At 54.0% G+C, this 21252-nt stretch overlaps 1 protein-coding gene across 4 annotated transcripts in view; it reads left to right on the plus strand.

Moving 5' to 3' along the window:
- Positions 1-21252, plus strand: part of SH3PXD2B (SH3 and PX domains 2B) — a 61165-nt gene that overhangs the window by 19908 nt on the left and 20005 nt on the right. For 3 of the 4 annotated variants that reach the window (XM_032124961.1, XM_032124964.1, XM_032124962.1), the window contains exons 3-5: positions 6445-6520; positions 13634-13710; positions 17306-17397. In XM_032124961.1, coding sequence (XP_031980852.1) covers positions 6445-6520; positions 13634-13710; positions 17306-17397 — 245 coding nt within the window. Of the gene's footprint in view, positions 1-6444; positions 6521-13633; positions 13711-14387; positions 14551-17305; positions 17398-21252 lie in introns of those variants that run through there. The other variant, XM_032124963.1, reaches the window with a different exon arrangement.

Genomic DNA, 21252 nt, shown 5'->3' on the forward strand with positions numbered 1-21252 from the left:
TTTTGGAGAGGAAGAAGATGGGTTGTTATAGCAGACTTTGAGAAATGCCTCCCTCAGCGAGGAGTTTGGGTGTTGAAAAGAGGGTTGAGACCCCTCAGGACTGCAGTGGCTCCTTCTGCACCTGTGCATTGCCCTGGAGCTGCTCTTGGTGACACCACCGTGAACCCAAACCATGAAATCCTCCCTCGTGTGGAGGCAAAAATCTCTCAATGTTGGCTTTTCTGCTGACTTGGAACATGGGGGTTGTGTTTGGGGAAGGAACAGCGGGGAAAATAACAACATGTGTGATGCAAGAAGAGGGTCATGAGGCTGCTGGTCCCGACCAGCAGTGCCCTCCCACTGGGGAGGGTTGGGGCTGCAGCTTTTGCTCAGCTCAGACGCTGCCTCCTCCTCTGTCTCATCATGTTTGGGCCTGCCACAGGTTTAAAACTCGGTATTAATTTCAGGGAAGGAATGCACACCGGTCTGCTGCTGCTTGTCTTGAGGAGGGGAGTGTTTGGGGAAGGGAGGGGTGGAGGAGGAATCCGATCAGGAGCTATTTGGAGGAGGAGCTGGGCACAGGTCATGCTGAGGTTCTGGAGTCTCTCTGTGACCCCGAAACGCTTCAGTGGGGTTGGCTCTGGGTGTGAAGCACCGTGTGAGGTGTGAAACTTGATCTGGTGGAGGATGTGGGCACAGCCCTGCTGCCCCTGTCCTGCCCCGGCCTCACATGAAATAGGGCAGATTTGTTGGTCTTTCTCCAGTGTTTCCATTTCCACAACAGAAACTAAAATCTTATGCATTCCCATTCTTCCCAGCATTTGGGAAGATGCTGTTTTGGGATGTTTTGGGATGCTGGAGGGGAGGATGTGGATGAATACGACTCATCCGTGCAGCTTTCCCGACGGCCGTGACGTCTCCGGCGATGGCTCTGGTGGTGGTTCTGTGGGTTTTGGCACCAGCTCTTCCCAAGGCTGTTTCCAGGGGCACATCCTGTGTGACACAGCCCCAGCTGTGCTGCAGGGATGTTCCCATGGCTGCGAGGGGGAAGAGGAACTGCCGGGTATTGCTGCTCTGTCCCTGAGCACGTCTCCAGCAGCAGTCACTCCCCACAGCTGGGTGAGGTTATGGGTTCAGGGTTGGTGCTTTGGGGTGTTGGTGCTCTGCTCCTTGCTGTGCTCATCCCTGCAGCCTGGGCCCTGCCACCCCAATGCCAAAGAGAGGCTGCAAGTATCAGAAATTAAGTGGAGAATGGATTAGGAGAGTAGTGGCATGAGAAAGGTGACTTCCAGGACTTGACACGAATGGAATGGCTTCAAACTCACAGAGAGCAGGGTTAGATGGGATATTGGGAAGACATTCCTTCCTGGGAGGGTGGGCAGGCCCTGGCACAGGGTGCCCAGAGGAGCTGTGGCTGCCCCTGGATCCCTGGCAGTGTCCAAGGCCAGGCTGGATGGGGCTTGGAGCAGCGTGGGACAGTGGAAGGTGTCCCTGCCCATGGCAGGGGTGGGATGGGATGACTTTAAGGTCCCTCCCAACCCAAACCACTCTGATTCTGTGGAACTCTGAGTGCTCAGGCAGGAACCATCTCCTGCCCTGAACAGTGGAAGCTTTTTGCCCAGCTGCTTTTGGAGACCACTGTCCTCAGACCTGACCTGGAGATGCGAAGCTGCCACATCCTCAGAGCCCCCGAGTGCAGGTGGAGCCCCCTCAGCTCCCTGGGTTTGTTCCACGTGCTTTATGGGGTCACACAGAGCTGGTGGTGGCTCAGTCCTGGGGTCCCCACGGGTGTAGGGTGTGTCCTGCCCAGCCCCACTGCTCCCCACGCCAGGAGCTATTCCCAGGCACCAGCGTGTGCCTAATGCTTCCTGTGACTTCATAGGAAACTTCTCCTGCGGTGGCAGCCGCTGACGATTTGTGTGGCCCTTTCATTTTCCCTCCGACCTCAGTTAATTCTTTATTTGTCGATTGCTGAGCGATGCTTCAAGTTTTCCATGAGGCTTTTCACAATCCTGCCTCTGTGATGCCATTTCCTCGTGCTGGGGGGGCCGGGGTTGCCTCTCCTGGTGGTGTGTGAAATGCGCTTGAACTCCTCACGCTGTGAACACCCAGCTCGCCTTGGCCATGGAATGGGAATTATGTGCTGCCCCAGCACTGGCATCCCGCTTTTGGGATCTGCGCTCGCTCCTTGTTAATCCTTTTATCTCCTGGGCTGCTGTGGGTTTTTTGTCACCCCCCCGTTTGTTCAGACAGCCCTTGAGGATGCAGGGAAGGTGCCTCTTGTAGGATCACAGAGAGACTAAACATCAGTAGCCTGTGAGCTGCTGCCAGATGTCTCTTTCCCAGACTATTGCTTGGCAGAGCTTTCCCAAACCAGCTGATTCCAGTGCTTTGATCTGCGGGAGCACTTTGAGGAGTCCCTGGTTCCCAGCGGGGCACTGTGTCCCTCATCCTGTCCCTTTGGGGCCGGGTGCTCCTGCGCTGGCAGGGATGGCAGGAGCTGCATCCCTGTTCCGCCTCATCTGGGGATCAGTGGGATGCTGGTGACTCCAGTCTGGAGTGGGGCTCTGCTTCCCTGGCTGATGGCCAGCTGGGCATGTGGGGTCAGGGAGAGCAGTGGCCGGGAGTGTCCCCTCTGGAGCTCGCTCCGCAGGGACAGGGACACACGGGGTGTGCCCGGCTGCCTGTGGCGTTCCCTGCTCACCAGGGATGGGGCCCATGGGGAGCTGGGGAGTGTGGGATGAGAGCAGGCTTGGCTCAGGCTCATCTTTCCTCCGTGGCAGGCTACTGCTCGTGCTGTTCCTGCCTTCCCTCGGCGGGGCTGTGTCCTTCTCACAAAGAGTCTCTTGTGATTCTGCCACCACGCTTGGCCAGACTGGGAAGTCTTTTGTTGAACTTCTTTTTTTTTTTTTCCCCCCCTTTTCCCTTCAAGTGGTGTCAAAAGCTGGCTGCTCTGCTCTGGATAATAGGCCTGGCTGCTGGAGGCATGGATTAGGGCAGCTCTCTCTTGCTGGGCCACAAAGGAGCAATGTGGTTTTAGGCTGAACCTCTGTCAGTCAAGCAGAGCGAATCCCGGAATCCCGGAATGGGTCAGGCTGGCAGGGACCACAGTGGGTCACTGGTGCCACCTCCCTGCTCCAGCAGGGCCATCCCAGAGCACAGGGCACAGGATGTGTGCAGTTGGCTCTGGAATATCCCCAGGGAGGAGACCCCACAGCCTCTCTGGGCTCTGCGCAAGGCAGCAGTTCTGCCTCCTGTGCAGGTGAAACTTTCTGGGCATCGGATCCTGCCTGTTCCTCTCGTCTCATTCAACAAATCCTCTTGAAAAGAGGGAAAAACTCTTCCACTGCACTGTGGAGATCAGAGGAGAAGCAAAGCATGGCACACCTTATTACCTGCTGGCACTTGGCTTGAGGCTGCGGGTTTTTGGCAGCGATTTCTCCACACTTTTTCCAGCTGGGAAGTGACATGTCCTGCTTGCAGGCTGTGACACCTGGGGCCCTCTCCTGCAGCAGCCAAGTCTCTGGGGTCACCCTGTCTGCGTGGTATAAACCCCTCTGGCACTGCACCAGCAGCTCTTTTTGGGGCAAAGCCCTCTGCTTCCCGGGAATCCTGCTGAGCAGGGACATTCCCCTCTCCCCAGGATCCCCTGCAGCCCGCAGCACTGCTAATTGGTCCAATTAGGATATTATCTTATGAGTTTCCTGTTGATGAAGCAGCTCTGCTGAGCTGCTGGTACGAAGCTGCTTTTCAAAGGCTGCCCATCCCTGCGGGTGTTATCCTGGTTTATTTTTCCTGGATGATCCTGTTAATGGACAGCTCGGGATGGGGACAGGGGGTTCCCACCGTCTGCCTCACTCCAGACTCGCTGCCCAGACATTCCTGGGTTCCTAAGGAAAACAGAGAACTGATAAGATAAGTTGGTGGTGGAGATAAATGTGGATAAACATGCCCTGCGTTGGTGTGGGGAGCCTGGACTGGATACCCCACTTGGGCTCTGTGCCCCAGTCCTGGCTCCAGGGCCTGGCAAGCTGTGATCCCTCTCCCTGCTGCAAAGGGGTCAGTGAAAAGTGGGATACAACAGCTTCCCACATCCTAAAAACCACCAAATGTCTTCAAACTGCATCCACTCCAATCTTTTTCTTTTTTTCCTTTCTGTCACAAATGCTTAAAAATAATCTTGGAAGGGGAGAAACAATAGATTAATTGTTGCTGGGGGATGTTTTTTTCCCTTCATTTTTCTTCCTGAGCTGGCTGAGCGCATTGCTGAGAGCCAGACTTGGCCTCTCCGTGCTCTCCCATGTTTTGTGTCTGTCTGCATCTCCCCTGCCCTGTCTGCCCATGGCCCCGGGATCTCGGGTGGCCCCTTCTGGGAATGTGGTGAGAGCAGTCCTGTTTGGAGCTGGGATGGACACCTTTGCTGTAAGGAGGGTTTGTGGGAGTGTCCCCATGCCGACCTCCCCCCTCGCACAGCTCTTGTCCCCACATGGCTGGGGAGAAGGGTGCTCTCCCAGGAAAACTTGGCACTGCAATCTGCAGACCATCTTCTGGTGCCTGTCTGTGCATCCCTCCCCCAGGGTTTGTAGGGTTGCTGCACTTTTCCCCTTTTCCCATCCCTTTTCCAGAGCTAGGGCTGCTTTCCTTGGCTTTCCTTGGCAAGAGCAGCGTGACGGCCCCTGCTGTATCCCCATCCTGCACGATCAGCAGCAGCAGGGAGGACACAGGGAACCTCAAAACCTGGAGCCCTGCCAGCTGGCTTCTCCTTGTCTCTGGTGGCATCCCTTTGGTCTGGAGCTGATCTTTTCCACTCTCTTTTTTGTGCTTTTCCGTGTGTGTGGTGCTCTGGAGGAACCCTCAGCCCCAGGCTGGGTTTCTGTGGATCTGGATCCGCTCTCCCAAACTGCCTCCCGTGGTTACAGCCAGCGCTGGGCTTGTTTTCCTTGGAGTGAGGTTTCCAGCTGTTCTTCCCACAGGCTCATGCCCAGGAAAGCTGATGAGCTGGTGTTGGCTGCAGCCTCCTCCAGAGCTGTGATGTGGCAGCCAGGCTGGGTGGGATCCATGGGATCACCCCCCCTGCCTTCTCCTCTTCCTGTGAGTGCCAGAGAGTGCTCCAAGCACTCTGCAACCTCTTTCCCTCCTTCCAGCAAGAAAAAAGAGCATTTGGTGACTGCCAAGCTTCTGAATGGTGCCAGCCCAGGCAGGTCTGGTCTGACTGGAGTGGTACTGGTGGCACTGGGTTGGGCTGGAGCAAAGGGTCCCCACACTGAGCAGCTGCTTTGCAGCCCAGCAGAAGGAAATGGAGATGGTCTGGGCTGGAGTTCTGGATGGATTTGGTGGGATCACATGGCTGGGAAGGGATCTGGCCAGAGGCACAGCCCAGGCACGTGCTGCTGGGAGAGGCACAGCCTGCACCATGCGTGCCTTGGAGGCTCACGGTGCTCCGGGAGCGAGGGGTCCTCAGCTGGGGCTCCAGCAGAGGCAGGGAAAGCTTCCAGTGCCTCCAGGATTGCTTCCAGTGCCTCCAGGATTGTGTTGTTTAACCACAATCAGATGTGCAGCGTTCATGCCTCGTTTTCCTCACCCTTCCCCAGTCCCAAGCTTTCCTGAGCTCTTCCCTGCAGGAAGAGCAGGGCCAGGGGCACCTCTCCACCACAGCACAACAGGAGGGTTTCACAGAGTTAGGGGGATGTGGTGGCAGCCTGGATTTTTGTGGATTGAGGGAAGAACAAGAGATCTTGGCATGCCCAGGGAGGCTGCAGTGCCTGGGGGAGCCGAATCCTCCCTGGGGCTGCTCTAATGTCACCACAGTCCCTGCTTGGTGCCAGGTCTGGGGACATTTTCCTTCCATTTCCTTCCATTTCCTTCCCAACTGTTTTGAGAAGCAGCTGTGAATGCAGCCCAGTTGTGCTCAGTGCCACCCTGCTTCTGAATTCTCTCGTTTTCACTCTGAGAGCTCCTTTTGGTTTTCCTGTTGTCTTTGGGACTCTTGGGGGAGTTTTTAATTCTCGAAACGCAGGGAAAAATACCTCCTTCCTCCTGCCCCCTCTGCTCAAAACCTCAATAATTTTATCCCAGTCTTTGAGATCCAAGGAAAAAAAGTGTAACTACTGCGTGTGCAGGGCTGATGAGACTTTCTAGGTGCTCAGGACACTTCCTGGGCAGGTTGTCTCCAGTGCTCCCATAAAGGCTGAATTATTTAGGCACAGAGCTCCAACAGAGACAGACAGACCCATTTCAAATATCCCCTAGGCACCTGTGAGCTGCAGAAATCCCTGTGAGCTTCAGATCCATGCCCTAGGGAAACCAAGGGAGAGTTTGCATCTCCATCCCCTTCCTTCCAAAGGAGGGGGTGGTTGGAGGTCTCTGGGCACGTTCTGTCTCCTCTCCTGCTTCGTCCCCTCCTGGGCAGAGTGGCCTCGTGTTAATCCCTGCCTTTCACCACCTCTCTTGCATTTCCTTTTCCAGATGCAGATGCTGGACAAGTTCCCGATGGAAGGAGGCCAGAAGGACCCCAAGCAAAGGATCATCCCCTTTCTGCCAGGTAGGAGAGTGGGCTCCAGCAAAATCCGTGCTGGTTTTGGCACGGCAGGAACTTTTCCCAGCCTGTGTGTGAGCATACACGTAGTTCAGCTCTTATCTGCTGAACAGCCTGAGTGCTTGGCCTGCAGTGTGTCCTTTAAAACCTCTCTATTTGTTAGCAGAGTGCCCAGTGAGTGTTACACCCCTCAGGATTTCTCTGGCCCTCCAGAATTCTTTAGTGGAAGACCAAGAACCCCGCAGGCACAGCACAGGGCTGAGGGTGGTGTGAGGCTGCCCAAAACTGCTCCCACGCTGCTTTCCCTGTCCCAGGGGACATCCAGAGAGGAGGAAAGAACAATGGAATTCCAGCTGACTGACAGCCTCAGCTTCCTCCCGTGGTGTTTGGGGCTGGCTGCTCAAAGACAGGATTTCTGTGGCATGACATGTCCAACACGAGGGGTTTTATGCCCAAAGAACAGATGGGATAATCCATGGCACTCTGTGGTGTGGGGGATTGCTGGTGGCTGCTGCTGTGGGGGGGAAAAGGATCCCTAATATCCTTTGGGAAAACCAGCAGCCTGAGGGGAGTCTCTTTGACCACAGAGTTGTCTTTACCCCCAGCCCCGAGTATCTAATGAGGACATTTAGGAATGTCACGGTACCATAATCACTTCCAGTGGCTGTCAGGTCTGTTTAGTGCAGCCCTTTGTGCTGTGCTCTGCCTCCTGGCTCTTCTAGAAACATAAAGGCTTTTGTGGGCTTTGCTTTTTCGCTGAGTGGTGTGAGGAAAAAAAATCATTTCCACCCCTTTCTGAGCAGGGGAATCTGCTCTGGGTTTCTGATTCTGCCTTGTCCTGGCATTGTAACATCAGCAAAAGCAAAGCTCACCTGATGTTACAGCAGGAAAGCCCTTGCTGTACAAGTGCTCCTGCCAGCAGGGAAAGGTGAAAGCCAAACTGGCAAAGGGCATCACTTGGAAAAATTGGATTTGTGCTTTGGCTGTGCTGCACTCACAGAAAATTCCCACCAAAACGCTGCTATTTTTGGAAGAGAAGCCTGGTCAGAGCTCTGCTGCTCACACTCACCAGTATTTGTTTCTCCTTGGTGTTGAAATAGTTTCCCTTCGCTCAGAAACGTGTCATTGGGATTTCCACTGCGGGAAAAAAAGGGGGTGGAAATTGCTGGAAACGAAAGGCTGGGACAGCTTCAGGAGCCCTCTTGCTTCGGGGAAGTTGTGTTATTGGAAGTGGGAATCGTGGTGCTTTTGCTGCTCCTCCTGGAGCAGTCAGGAGCTGGTGGCTTTCCCTGGAGCAGTTCCGTGAGCCAGAACCTCCCCAGTGCGAGGCTGTGCAAGCTCTGCTTCTGAAACAGGATTTCACCTGGGGGTAAGGGAAGGCTCTTTTGGTATTTGCTGGCTGTACTGGAGCCTGATTCCTTTCTGGAGCAGTTCTTTGCCTTTCCCAGTTTGAGATGACAACGAGTCTTTTACAGCTGAACCCCACCTTTAGCTCTTTCAGTCCAGGGGTGTTGTCCAGGTGAGCTCAGTCAAGCAGCCTGGGACTTTTTTTTTCTGCAGAAATGTGGTTCTGTGTCCCTAGATTTGCTGGGGGTTTGATTGTGTTCAGCTTCTGGGAATACTGGAGCTTGTTCCCAATCCCATTTTGAGCATCTGAATTTCATTACCAAGGGGGATTTGGCTGCAGTGGTTTCCTGCAAGGCCTCTGCTTTCTGGGAAGCCCCTTGCAGAGCAGCATCAGGCGCTGTGGCCACTGCAGTTCTTAAGAATGCCTCCTGCAACTCTGGCTTCCTTAGCAAACCCCAAAGTGTCCCAAGCTCAGGGTCACCACCACGACCTGAGAAGGTGCCACTGGGTTTGTCTGTCGGGCTGGTTTCCTGGAATGGGAAGAGAGTTCCAGGGTTGCCCCACATTACAACACCCAGCCCGCAGGAACTCTGTTTTGTGAGTGCTGCCTTTGAGGATTTGACTTTTTATGGGAAATTTCTGGAGACTGTGGCCTCTTGAAGCAGGTCTTTGATGCTGTCAGAAGGGGCTTTTGTGAGTGCAAGTCCTTCAGCCCACGCAGCTCTTGTGGAGTGCAGCCACAGAGGTGGGTCCTCCGAGGCAGAGCAGTCACACTTGAGCTTTGGGGCCAGGGGTTGTCCCTTTCTGGGTGTTGGCACCACGTTCACCCCATGGCACGGCACGGTGGGGGTTTGGATTTTCCTGGCAGTGCTCCTGCTCTGTGCCTGCAAAGCTCTGCTCCCACAGAGGGGAGTTTGAAGTGCTCTTTGAGCTCTTTTAGCTGGCCTTGAGCCCCTGGCAGAGCTCCGTGTGGTGCTGGGGTGGCTCCTGGAGCAGCTGTGGCAGCACCCAGCCTGTGCCTGGCACCAGCTGTGCCCCTGGAACGGCTCTGGAGCAGCTGGAGAGGGCGCAGAGCCCTGCCAGCGCCCAGCTGGGACATCCACCCCGGGGTTCCACCCTCGCTGGCCGGGAGATGACGGCGTGGAGACCCCAGGAAAGAACGAGCTGAGAGAACAAATGAGCTCAGCCAGGCCTGCCGGGGCAGGGCTGTGCCAGATCCTTCAGGAAACAGCTTTTCTGAGGAGAGCCGAGCCTTCCAAGTTCCGTGCAGCCCCAGCGGCCTGGAGCAGATCCTGGCCAGTTTTCCTGCCTCGCTGGAAACGTGAGCCTCGGCAAGGAGGGGTTGCCTGAGGCTGAGCTCACTTTGGCTGTAAAATTGCTTTTTAGGAAGATTTAGCTGCAGACAGGAGTGAAATCCCAAGAAGGGAGCAGGAGAAAAGGGGGTTTGGGGAGGTCATTTTTAAAAGCAGAATTAGGCCTCCTTTCTGCTCCCTTCCCAGCCCACCAACCTGCTCAGTGTGGGCATCAGTGCCACCCTGGTTTTTCTCCCAGGACAGCTGTGGGGACGCTCACAGCTGCCCACAAACGCCCTGTGAAGGAGGTGGAGGAAAACTCATCCATTTCCCAGCTGTTGTACCTGATTTTCCCCAGTCTTGTTGCATCTTCCTCTGAGCTGGAGAAGGGGCAAGGGTCCTAATTGTTTTTTTCTGCTCTAATGAGGTGGGATCTCTGCCGTAGCAGGTTGGGAGGGCAGCCCCAGACCATCCTGAACCCCTGCCCAGAGCAGATGCCAAGCATAGGACTCCTGGAAACCCCATCTCCCATGCCTGATCCCCCATCCCAGGAATAGCTGGCTGCTCCAGGGGCTGGGATTAATTATGTGTACATTTGGGGCTGGCTTTTCTTTTTGGAGCGAGCTTGGAACCTGTGCCAGGGAAAGTCTGGATGTGATTTGAAAGGTGCAGAGCAGTGAATTCTTTCCGAGGCCGTGGGGTGGGGGCAGAGTGGGGGGAGTCCTTCAGGGCAAAGCAGGAGGCACAGCTGCTTTTCCACTTCTGGAATACCTGGCTTGGTTCACAGCTGGCAGGGCCAGGGGGACGTGTTTGGGGTTCTCAGCTTGCTGCAGATCCAGCCTTTGGCTCCAGAGGAGTCTCCACAATTTTGCTGCTTGAGGTCCCTCTGCCTTTTTTTTCCCAGTTCCTTGCTCCCAGTACAAGTCCAGCTCTGCCTGGAGGATTCCCACAGGAGGGAACAATTTGCAGAGCCCTGTTTCCCTGTTTTTGTTTGTTTGGAGAGGTTAACCCCTCCTGAGTCCTGCCCGCTCTGTTTCACACTGCTGGAGCCCCAAATTCCTTATCAGCTTTTCCCCAAGATTCCCTGACTCTTTTCAGTCCCAATGAAGGCCTGAGGCAGTGGGGGCCACGCTGCATTTTTTGGCAGTCCCCTCTTTGGAGCTGCTCCATCAATTTTTTGCTCTGGGTCAATCAGATAAAGCAAATCAGCCACAGAGGAGTTTGGTTCTTCCACTCCTGGGAGAACACATCCTTTCTGGCACTGGCAGAATTTTCGTGGCCAGACAGAATACCTTTGGTAGAGCTTCTCTTCTCCTTTGTAGGGATGAACAGGTTTATAAGGTCCACAAAAAGCAGGCAGCATGTCCTGGAGTGTGGGTGCTTGCACAGCCAGGGCAGCCATTGTGTGTTAGTGCTTTATCTCAGTCGTCTTTCTCCAAAATCAACGTGTTTGACACATTCCCGGGTGATAAATGTTCAGTCCCCTCAGAGCTCTGTTTGTTTGTGTGAAGAGTGTATTTACCACTCTTCCTGGTGGAGGGAATTCCTGGTGCCAGCAGGGAGGGAGCCTCACTGCTCCGCTTGCTCATGCATAACGTTATCTATGGAAATAAGGAAATCTAATTATTTCTGAGTCCTGGAGTCGTGACGAGAGAGAGGAGCTGGGCAAGTGGGGCCTGCAGCAGCACTGACCTTTGCAGCTGGTGGAAAACCCCATTCTCAGCAGAGCTGCCTCCCTTCACATGTCTTGTCCTTGGTGTTCCTCATCCTGAGGCAGGAGCGGTGCTGGGAGGGGAGAAATGAGTTTGGAATCCTGGAGCCATGGGATGGTTTGGGTTGGAAAGGATCTTAAAGGTCACCTCATTCCACCCCTGCCATTGGCAGGGACACCTTCCACTGTCCCAGGTGGCTCCAATGTCCAACCTGGCCTTGGGAACTTCCAGAACCAGGCTGAGGATGCTTACAACGTCTGGAAGCAGCCAAGAAAGCGTCAGGGAGAGAGTGCTCGGAATGAGGTGGCAGGGAACCATCCCCTGGAGCTGCAGCATTATTCCTGTGCTCTCTGCACCCTCAGTCTCCTGGGTTTCCCTCGAGTTCTGCAGCTTTGGCCACGGGAAAAGCCCCACTGGACAGCGCTGCTGTTCCCAGGTTTAGGTCTGCCCCAGGGAGAACGTGCCCAGGGAAATGCTGCGTCTCCCTGACCCAGCAAGTGTCCCATCTTTCCCTTCTGGCAGGGAAGTGGTTTCCTGCTCTCTCTTGCCTGTCAAGTCAAGGGTTTATATTGCTGGAGTTGGCAGCACTGAAGGGCCTGCAATTATGTTAATTAGGCATTTTGATTAAAATCAGCTTTTTGTTAGAAAATGAACTTCCTTGTTGAAAAATACTAGATCTAGAGCGAGTGGGGAGAGGAGCTGCATTTCCTGCTGCTTCATACACTCCGTGCCTGGGCTAATTTAAGATCACTTGTGATGAATTTATTCCCCCAAACTGTATTCTTTTGATTATTACTCACTAGCATATGTTTGTTAAACATTTCAATATTCCCACACCCAGAGCTCATTATTTCAGCCATTTATAACCTACCCACCCATCAGTGATTTCATTTTGGCAGACCTGGAACCAAAACAGCCTTTCCTTACCACTGCCAACAGAACGGGTGTGACCCATTCATCTTTTCAGAAATCATCACTCAAGCAGACTCCTCAGCAGCAAACACCCTGGGATTGCTGATGGGAAGGGAAAACTTGATCATTCTCTTGTCAGATGGAAAATAATTGCTCAGGGCAAGGAATGGAGCTCTGGCCTGGGTGCTGTTCCCAGTCTTTCCAGACAAATCCCCTGTTCCCGGGGTATTCACCCTCAAAATCGAAAAAGATTGAGTAGAGGGGGATTTTTTTTTTCACTGTATCACAAAGACTGCCAGGTTTGGCTCTTCTTGGTGGGCTTTGAGAAGGACTGCACTGCAGAGCAGAGCATTTCCCACCAGCAATGGCCCAGCCCTGCTGCCAACGACACAGAAATGAGGAGCAATCCTGGGATGAGCTGGCCTGATCCCATCCCTCTCACTGCAGGGCGGGGAGGGAGCTGACACTGAGTGGATTCGCTGTGTGCTCCTGTTTCAAAGCATTAACTGAGCCTGGGAGGAGATTTGGCTCCTCCAGAAGGTTCTTGCTCGTGCTCTTTGCAAGCTGAAGTTGGCTTGGCTTTAGTTCATCTCTGTTCCAAAAATGCATTGGCAGCTTGCACAGGTCACCCGTGATCCAGCTCCTGGCCAAGTCAGGGAGAAGCACAGGGGGTGACCCAGCCCTGGATTTAAAACTGGGATAAATGACCCAGGCCTGGATTTTAAATGGTGATGATCATGTGGCCATTTTCCTGTGTCCTGTTCTTGGCAGCCCCCAACCTCTGGCTTCAGCAATTCCAGGGCTCCTGGGAAGACCCACAGTAGGGACCAAAGCCATGGTGTGACTCTCCAAGTGCTCTCACGCGGTTTGCAAGGATGGTGTTGGCGATGGGAGATGGGAGTTCGGCTTCTGGGTTGCCCCATGGTGACCTCTTTGATAAATGAAGGGGTTATTCCATGAACGTTGCTCTCCTTGGGTTCAGGGGTGGGATTGGAAACCCAAGCAGGCACAAAAACCACTTTCCTGTGGTATTGGAGATGTCAGGAGGAACTTGAGGGAACTTCATCACCACCCACCCCCCCAACCCACAGTTTTCCAGGTGACTGTGTTGCAGAGCAGTGCCAGTTCCTGGAGCTTTGGGAAGAGGTCTGAAATCCTGCCACATACCAACCCTTTTGATCACGGATCTGTTTCACTGTCTGCTAATGGCTTTTGTCTCGTTAAATGCCAAAGAAGCTGTTCCCTGAGAGAGCAGCTTGAAGCATTTAGGACTCATTAGGCTTCAAAGGAAAGAGGCCTGTGCCACAAGCCAGAGGGGAGGAAACGGAGTGGCAAGAGGAGCCCATTAATGAAGAACAAAAATAAACCCCAGACAGGAAGGAAAATTCTATAGGTCTGACTCAGAGCTGCAGTCCCGACACTGTGGCTTCCAGGACCAGGAGCTGCCCAGGGAAAAACCCTCTGGCTTGGCTGCTGCCCACACTAGACCTGGATGCCCTGGACAATGGGACAAGGGATGTCCTGCTCTGGCGAGCCCAATGTTTACCAGGGGTTTTGTCCACCCCAGCAAACTGTGAGGGGTCAGGCACGTGCTTTGATGGGGGCTGTTTCCTCTCATTGCCATACAAAGACCACAGGGATGCAGTTTGCTGGGAATTGTTTCCTCTTCTCTCTCCTGGTACATCCTTGCCGCTTTAACTGTGCCTGATTCTGACAAGGTATTTAATCGGTGTGAGGAAATGGGCTTTTTTGGGGGGGCATACGGGGCTTTTGGCAAGGAGAGGGTGTGCAGGGAATCAGAGGGATCCAAAGAGTGTGTGAGGGCTGTGCTGACCTGCCCTTGTCTCCTGTTTCAGGGAAGATCCTCTTCCGCCGGAGCCACATCCGCGACGTCGCCGTCAAGCGCCTGATCCCTATTGATGAGTACTGCAAGGTAAGAGGGGCTTCCAACACCCACCAAGGACAATCCCAGCTTGATCCAGCTCAATCCTGATGGACTGATAGCATCTCATGGTGTGCCAGTGCTGGGAGCACGGGGAGAGTGTGGGTTATTCCCTACTATCCATTCCTTTTTTTGGATTGAAACCCATTCACGGATTCCCTTTTCACTCCTCGGGATTCATGCTGGGGGTTTGGAGGCCTGGCCTTGCAGGGGGCAGAGGTGCCCAGCCCCATTTCAGTTTGCACCCTGCTGCTGGGCTTTGCCCTTCTGTCCCTTCTTCAGCTGCAAAGCAGAACCAGCTCTGGAAGGGCTGGAAAGGACCTGGCTGTGTCCATCACCACAGGTTTGGAGTGAAGTGGTTGCATGCAGGACTTGGTTTGAAGGACTCAGCTCCCCTTTCCTTTCCCGTCTATTAGGAAAAGACCTGTTTTATATAGCAGGCAGCACTTGAGGCTGTAGGATGGGGGGGTGGTTCCAAACTGGGATGTGAACTCCAGTTACTGGTTACAAAAACCAGTTATTTGCACAGGGTAAGATGACTTGTACCTCAGAAAATTATTGGAACAGAGAGAAGGCTGAGACAATTTGCTCCATGCTCTTGAAGGATATAAAACTGGGCTTAAGTGCAAGGGAAATTATGATTTACGGGCAGATTTTTTTTTTGGCAGGGGAAACAAAATACTGAAGTCCACGACAAATTATTTTCACACAAATCAAATCGAGTGTGTCACATCTCGTCACGTCAAAGACTTGATGATCCCAAAGGTCTTTTCCAACCTAGTTCATTCTGTGATTCTGTGGTACTTGCAGCAGCCATGGAATGGCCTCAAGGTAGGACTGGTACCTCAAAAATCCAGTCTGAATGTTGTTGGAAATACATGCAAAGACAGTAAAACGCATGGGACAAGATGGGAAAATGGTAAAATATCCATCCCATCCCTTAGGTGAGGGAGGTGTGGGAGAGGCTGTGGGGTTTGGGCCTCAGCCATGGCTGGAATAACAACTCCAAGGATGGGGCTGAATCAGGAAATGCATCTTGACAGCTCTGCAGAGGGGCTGCAGATGAGGAACACTGCGGGCCAGGACAGCAGGTGAGGGCAGAGTGATGGAGACGTGGTACAAGGTGTGCTCTGAGCTGTCGTGGGGGAAGCTGATGGTGCTTGGCCCCTTGTCTGCCGAGCCACTGAACTGTGTCAGCTCCACAGACAGTAAATTCAATTTTGGGGAAGAAAACGGCCCTCGGTGATAAAATGCTGCAGCTGCTTCTTTCAGAACGATGCCATTAGTGGCATAAAATATAATGAAGCCATCTGACTTAACAACTGGAACGTAATGGCTGATGTTATATGACCCACTTAGGGAGCTGTGCTCTGCTCCTTCCGTTAATGCATCACCGAGGAGTTCCGAGCTCTCCCTGCCTGGCCTTGAGCTGCTGCTGCTTACCCGGAAAGCAGCTGAGCTGAGGTGGGTGTGGGACTGACCAGAGGCTGCAGAGATGTAAAACGAGCAAGGAATTAGCAGGAGAAAGCTGTGAAAGGAAGTTTCTGCTTTATTGCCATCTCCTCTGAGGGAAGTTGGGCATCTTCGTTCTCTGGGAGAGCCCTGCAAAGAGGATGGGTGAGATTTGGGGTGGAAGCAGGGAGGAGGAGCAAGGGGGGAACCACGGCTTTCACAAGGCAGTGTTCCTGCTGAAGGGCTCTGTTCCAGCTCCTGTTGTATTGAAAAACGTGGCAATTTAGGATAAGGTGCAGGAAAAGCAGCGAAGGAATCAGAGCAACTGGTTAGAGCAATGAGCTGCTGAATGAGACTTCAAGCAGCCGTAGGAATGACAAGGACAGGGAGAGGGAGAGGAGGCCTGAAATGTCTTCCCATTTCTCCACTTTATTCTCTTTGTCTTCCACATCTGTTGGTCTTTCTCGTGGTGTGGGATCTGCCTGCCTCCTGCCCAAGGGATTTTGAGAAAGTGTTAGAGGGGGGTTGATGAAGGAGTGGTGATGCTCTACCCCAAAGAGACTGGGTGGCCCACTAAAAACACTGCTGCTAGAGAATAATCCTTTCTCACTGCCTGCAAAATGGATTTTGGGCTAATTTAATCCAACAAGGATTCCCTGTCTTTGGTGAATGGCTTTTCCCCTCAGGCCTGCAGGGGGATGGGAAAGGTGGCTTTGCTGTGGCTCCAGCACCGTGGGCTGAAGCTGTGTCCTAATGGCCCTGCCCAGGTCCCTGCTTTGGGTGGCAGGACCAGAGGTGGGACAAACATCAGGCTGTTTGTGCCACTGTTTTTGATGCAGTGGCCACAGCTGCTGTAGGCCATGGCCAGCAGGGTGGCTGCTTGGCTCAGCAGAGTCTGCTCTAGGTGGGCTTCCTTCAAAAGGTCCTGGGAAATGAGCTGTGGGCCTTGTCTCTCCTCCTTCCAGCACAGGTTGCTCTCTGGGATCATCCCCTGCTTTCAGAGGGCACAGAGACTTCTCCAGGCCACAAAATCCAAGTGACTTTGGCACGGGGGAAATCGCTCAGATCATGGGATGCTGGAACTGGGGAGTGGTACCACATGGGAATGGCATCCATGCAAAACCTGGTATTTGAATAGCCCTTCCCTGGACCCAAAAGCCACGCAGGGAGTGGTTTTCTCTCTGCTGTGTCTCACATGATCCTGTTCACATCTGGCCCATGATTAGTGGTCTGACAGTCTGCTGTGCTGGCACTGAGGGCCTGGCTGCTGGATGGCTGGAAGGGCTTTGGGGCCAGCACTTGGGGCAATAAGGAGCCACATCTGATGCCTGTGGTAACCCCGAGGCTCTGCAGCTGTGGCTTTGTCTGCAGTAGAGAAATGAGGGGAGGTTTGCTTTGCCCACACTGCTGTCACCAGACTGCTGGGGCAGCAAACAGAGGGGAGGGGGAATTACACCCAAAACTGGTTAAAAATCTGCTCCAGGTCTGGCTGCAGCTCTGCTCCCTGATTTTAAATGCTCCCTTTTTCCATTAGCCCTCCAGCCTGGCACTCTCACCCTGCAAGTCCCACTGCTGAAGCTTATTTGCAGCAGATTTCCTCGAAGGGAAAGAAGCAGAGGGAATTTTACATCTCTTGCCATTGCACAGCAGCAGAGCAGCCTCCCAGCCCTGCTGTCCGTGCTTTTGCCTCCCTTGCTTCTCTCCCTGCTTCTTCCCAAGCTGCCATTGCCCAGTGGAGCATTTTTGGGATGTGCTGGGATGGCACTGAGAGTGTGCCACGCGTCAACTGGCCAGCCTTTCCCAAGGATGGCTGCTCCATGCTGGGAAAACTGAGCTGGGAGGCTGGATGCTGGGATGGACATCCCTGTGGCTCTCACCCTGTGACACAACATCTGCCCAAAAGGCTGGAGCTGCTAAGCAGGGCCTGGGCAGTCTCTGCTTGTTCTCCTTTAGTCCTGATCTGCAGCGGGGTGGGGTGGTGGGTGGAAGTGTTTGCTGTGGTTCTCCCCAGCCTGTGCCAGCAACCCCATGGGTGCCACTCACGTCCCAGGTCCCTGCACTTCCAGGGGTCCTCGCTGGGCTCCTTGCACAGTTTCAGTGCTTCCCATCACCGCTGTCTCTGTTTCCTCCTCAGGCTCTGATCCAGCTGCCTCCCTACATCTCCCAGTGCGAGGAGGTGCTCCAGTTCTTCGAGACACGGCCTGATGACCTGACCCCCCCCAAGGAGTAAGTGGGGTGGGGGGCTGCCACTGCTGGGATGGTGGTGAGACACAAACTGGGATGGGGATGAAGCCTTGAACTTGCTGGTATCCACGACCCTGGTGTTCATCAGCAATTCCATCACGGGTCACAGGTCTGGGATTTGGAGACTTCCGTGGAGAGGCTGTGCAGCTCAGTGTGGACACCTCTCTCCAGTGGGGAAGTGGAAACGCTTCTCTGGGACCCCGTGAGGTGCTGGTCTCCTCCTGAGCCTCTTTCTGCTTGCACATACCATTCTCAGGAGCATGATCAGCCCGAACAACCTCACTCCACGCATTTGCAGCAACCTCTGCCTCACTGGAAAGGCATTTTCCCTCAGCCATATCCACGAGCCCCATCCATAACAACGCTCCAGAGCCTCTCCACGCAAACCCAGGAAGGTTTGCAGGGACTCTTGCGTGCCTTACGCAACTCTGTGTGGTTCTAAGTCTTGTGACTATGAGCTGCTCTGGCCAGGAGCCACCCATCCCTTACTAATCATGAGCAGGATAAATCTGAGCAGCCGCCTCCGTGTCCTGCTCTGCTGCTCTCCCTTTTCCTGGTGCATGTGACACAGCTCCAGCAGAGCCTGAGCAGTGGAGGAAGCCTGATTAATGGCGAGGGGCAAGGCAATAAATTGATTTGACACCGTTCTCGATTGGAAGGGTGTGGAGGTAGATAAAGGGATTTTGTTTTTCTCCTCTGAGCAGCGACTGAGCCTGTCAGGTCTCCAGCTCAGCGTCGTGCTTGTGTGGACTACATCTTCTCCCTGGCTTTTTGATTATTTTCATTCCCTCTCTTAATTCCCCCTTCCCCCATCCCTGCTTTCCTCCTTTGGCTCCTGTTTCTATTGGCTTGGCCTGTCATCATTTCTCCTGCAGCTCCTGGTCACTGATGAGATTGGTCTGAGAGCTTCAGAGCCCATTAACTAATTGCTTGCTGTCACTGATGCTCTCATCTGTCCTGCCCAGCTATTGCTCACCACTTAACCTGCTGCCCCATGGGTCATCCCTCAGGGAAGGTCATCCCTCAGGGAAGGCTCAGCTCAGGGGCAAGCGAGGGACACCAGGACAAGATCAGCTTGCAAGGACATCAGAGAGGAGGGACCATGAGGGTGGAGCTGTTTGAGGATGTGGGGCACTGCCTGTGCAGGGATCTTTGGGGCCTGCATGAGGGGGATGGAAGGGTGGCTTCAGTCCCACACCCGCACCCCTCACCTTTATTCTGCCTTGTAGGCTGAGCCGGAAACGAGGCCAGAGCATTCCTGTGTGTGGGGAAACCTTTGGGTGCTGAGTGGGGCGGCCCTGTGAGCTGCTGTGTTTGCAGCTGGAGCTCCCAGCCCTCCATCCCTGCAGCCATCAGTGCCAGTCTCCTGTCACCTCCCTGCTTTGGGTCCGAGAGACAAGGGACTGGCCCAGAGCCCAACCCCAGGCACGTTTTTGTGGTGTGGGGTCCATCCTCAGGGACACTCCACAGGGTCCTGGAATTGTGCAGAATTCTGTGTGTTGGTGAGTTTTCGCCATTGCAGGGCTGGCTGGGCGAGCAGGTGATGCTGGATCCAGTGGTGGCCGTGCTCCCTCTCCTGCCTGCTCCTCTCCAGGGAGGAGATTGAAGCTCACAGCACACAGAGGGACTCAGTGGGTGCCTCTTGTCCCTTTGCCTCCAGCGGCCAAACCCTACAGCATCTCAAGGACATCCCCGCTGTGTGTCCCCATCCCACTCCGAATGCCAGAGGGGTATTTATTAGCTACAATTCAAAATGCTAATTAATAAAAGTCCTTGACTCTCTCCTCTGGAGGGATTGGGAGCCCATTCCCGAGGCCTGGAATGCTGCCAGCTCAGCAATAACGAGATGGGAGCCGTGAGAGACGGCTGGGCTGGATCAGACGTGATGGCGTGTCTGGGGTTTGGCCGGATGTCATCCTTCATCCAGCAGATAAATACTTTGCTCCGGGAATTTGAAAGGGAGCCAGGCCATGAGCAGAGTGGGGGAAAGGAAAAAAAGAAGAGGAAAGACAGATTTTTGTGCTGGATGGCTGAGAGGTGGGAATGAGGGAGGGGAAAAGGTCTGGTCAGCACGATCAGTGCCAAGGCAGGCAGCCACTCTCGCTGGAGCCTTCCCGCTCCCTGTCCCTTCCCTTGGCTGGCACCTCTGGTCACCCCCTGCCCACGAGGGTGGCAGCTGGTGGCAGTGAAGGGGCAGCCTGTGAGTGCTGTTGGATCCACCCTGTGCTTGTTCTGTCTGGGGTGCAGGGGAGGGTCCACCCAAACTCACATCAGCCCAGGATGGCAAATCCCTGCCAGTGGCCACAGCTGGCTGCAGCTCCTGGAGCTCTGGTTTAACTGCAGTTCATGGAATTCTGGTTTAACTGCAGCTCCTGGAGCACTGGTTTAACTGCAGTTCATGGAATTCTGGTTTAACTGCAGCTCCTGGAGCTCTGGTTTAACTGCAGTTCATGGAATTTTGGTTTAACTGCAGCTCCTGGAGCTCTGGTTTAACTGCAGTTCATGGAATTCTGGTTTAACTGCAGCTCCTGGAGCTCTGGTTTAACTGCAGTTCATGGAATTCTGGTTTAACTGCAGCTCCTGGAGCTCTGGTTTAACTGCAGTTCATGGAATTCTGGTTTAACTGCAGCTCCTGGAGCTCTGGTTTAACTGCAGTTCATGGAATTTTGGTTTAACTGCAGCTCCTGGAGCTCTGGTTTAACTGCAGTTCATGGAATTCTGGTTTAACTGCAGCTCCTGGAGCACTGGTTTAACTGCAGCTCCTGGAGCACTGGTTTAACTGCAGTTCATGGAATTCTGGTTCAACTGCAGTTCATGGAATTCTGGTTCAACTGCAGTTCATGGAATTCTGGTTTAACTGCAGTTCGTGGAGCTCTGGTTTAGCTGCAAAGGGTGAATTCAGTGCTTGGTTCTGGCAGTGTTTGGGAATGGAAAGAGGAGGTTGGACAGCCCCTGCATTTCTCTCCAGGCCCCTGTGGTGTTGTTTTCCCCAGAGCTGGAGCTCTCCCTGTGCTGAGCCAGGCCTCTCCTGCTTTTCCTGCAGTGCAGCTCCCTTCAGCAGCCCTGTGCTGAACAACACAGGTCACTGCTGGCTCTCAGCTGAGCTCCTCAGCCATTCCCGACCTCCCACCTGCTCTCCAAGCCCCAGCCTGTCCTGTGGAGAGGAAAAGGGTCAAATTCTGACATTATCCTCCTCCTCCCACCATTGCTTCCAGCAGGGATGTCACAGCCAGGACTGGAGTTGGGACAGGAGCCCCCAGCAGCTGGCGGGTGGGAGAGGGAGGTGAAGCCCTTCCTCCATCCCCTCTTTCCTCATCCCTGACTTCCCTGTGTGCTCCTGCTTGGAGAGACCACATCAAACAGGAGAGCAGAGGGAGGTGGCAGGGTTTCTACTGGCTGTGACAAGTGGTGGCTTTTGTGATGTGGATCCCTGTCCAGCAAGCTCTGGACTGGGATTACTCCACTGCTTCCAGCTCGTTCCGTCTGTGCCCAGTGGTGGTGGGTCAGAATGAGGCTGAATCCAGAAGAATTTGTGAGGAGCAGTGGGAAGGGGGTGGGGGAAGAAGGAGAAGAGAAATAAATGGTTATGGAAAAAGAAATCTCTGGAAAGTTAGCAATCTAGGGGATGTGGGATTTTTCTCCTCAGTGTTGGATGGAAGCCCTGCAGCTTCAAAGAAGAAAAGAAGTCATCAAATTCCTGCTCCCCACGCCTCTGAGCAGGTCTGACCAGCACAGGATGCTGGGCTGCTGAGGTGGGAAGCTGCTGTGTGCACCCCCCTCACCTCCCATCCACCCTGTTTCAGTTCAGAGCCGTTTGCAGCCGCAGCAGAGTCGCTG

The sequence above is a fragment of the Corvus moneduloides genome, chromosome 15 (genome assembly GCF_009650955.1).
Source record: "Corvus moneduloides isolate bCorMon1 chromosome 15, bCorMon1.pri, whole genome shotgun sequence".
NCBI classification, from domain to species: Eukaryota; Metazoa; Chordata; class Aves; order Passeriformes; family Corvidae; genus Corvus; species Corvus moneduloides.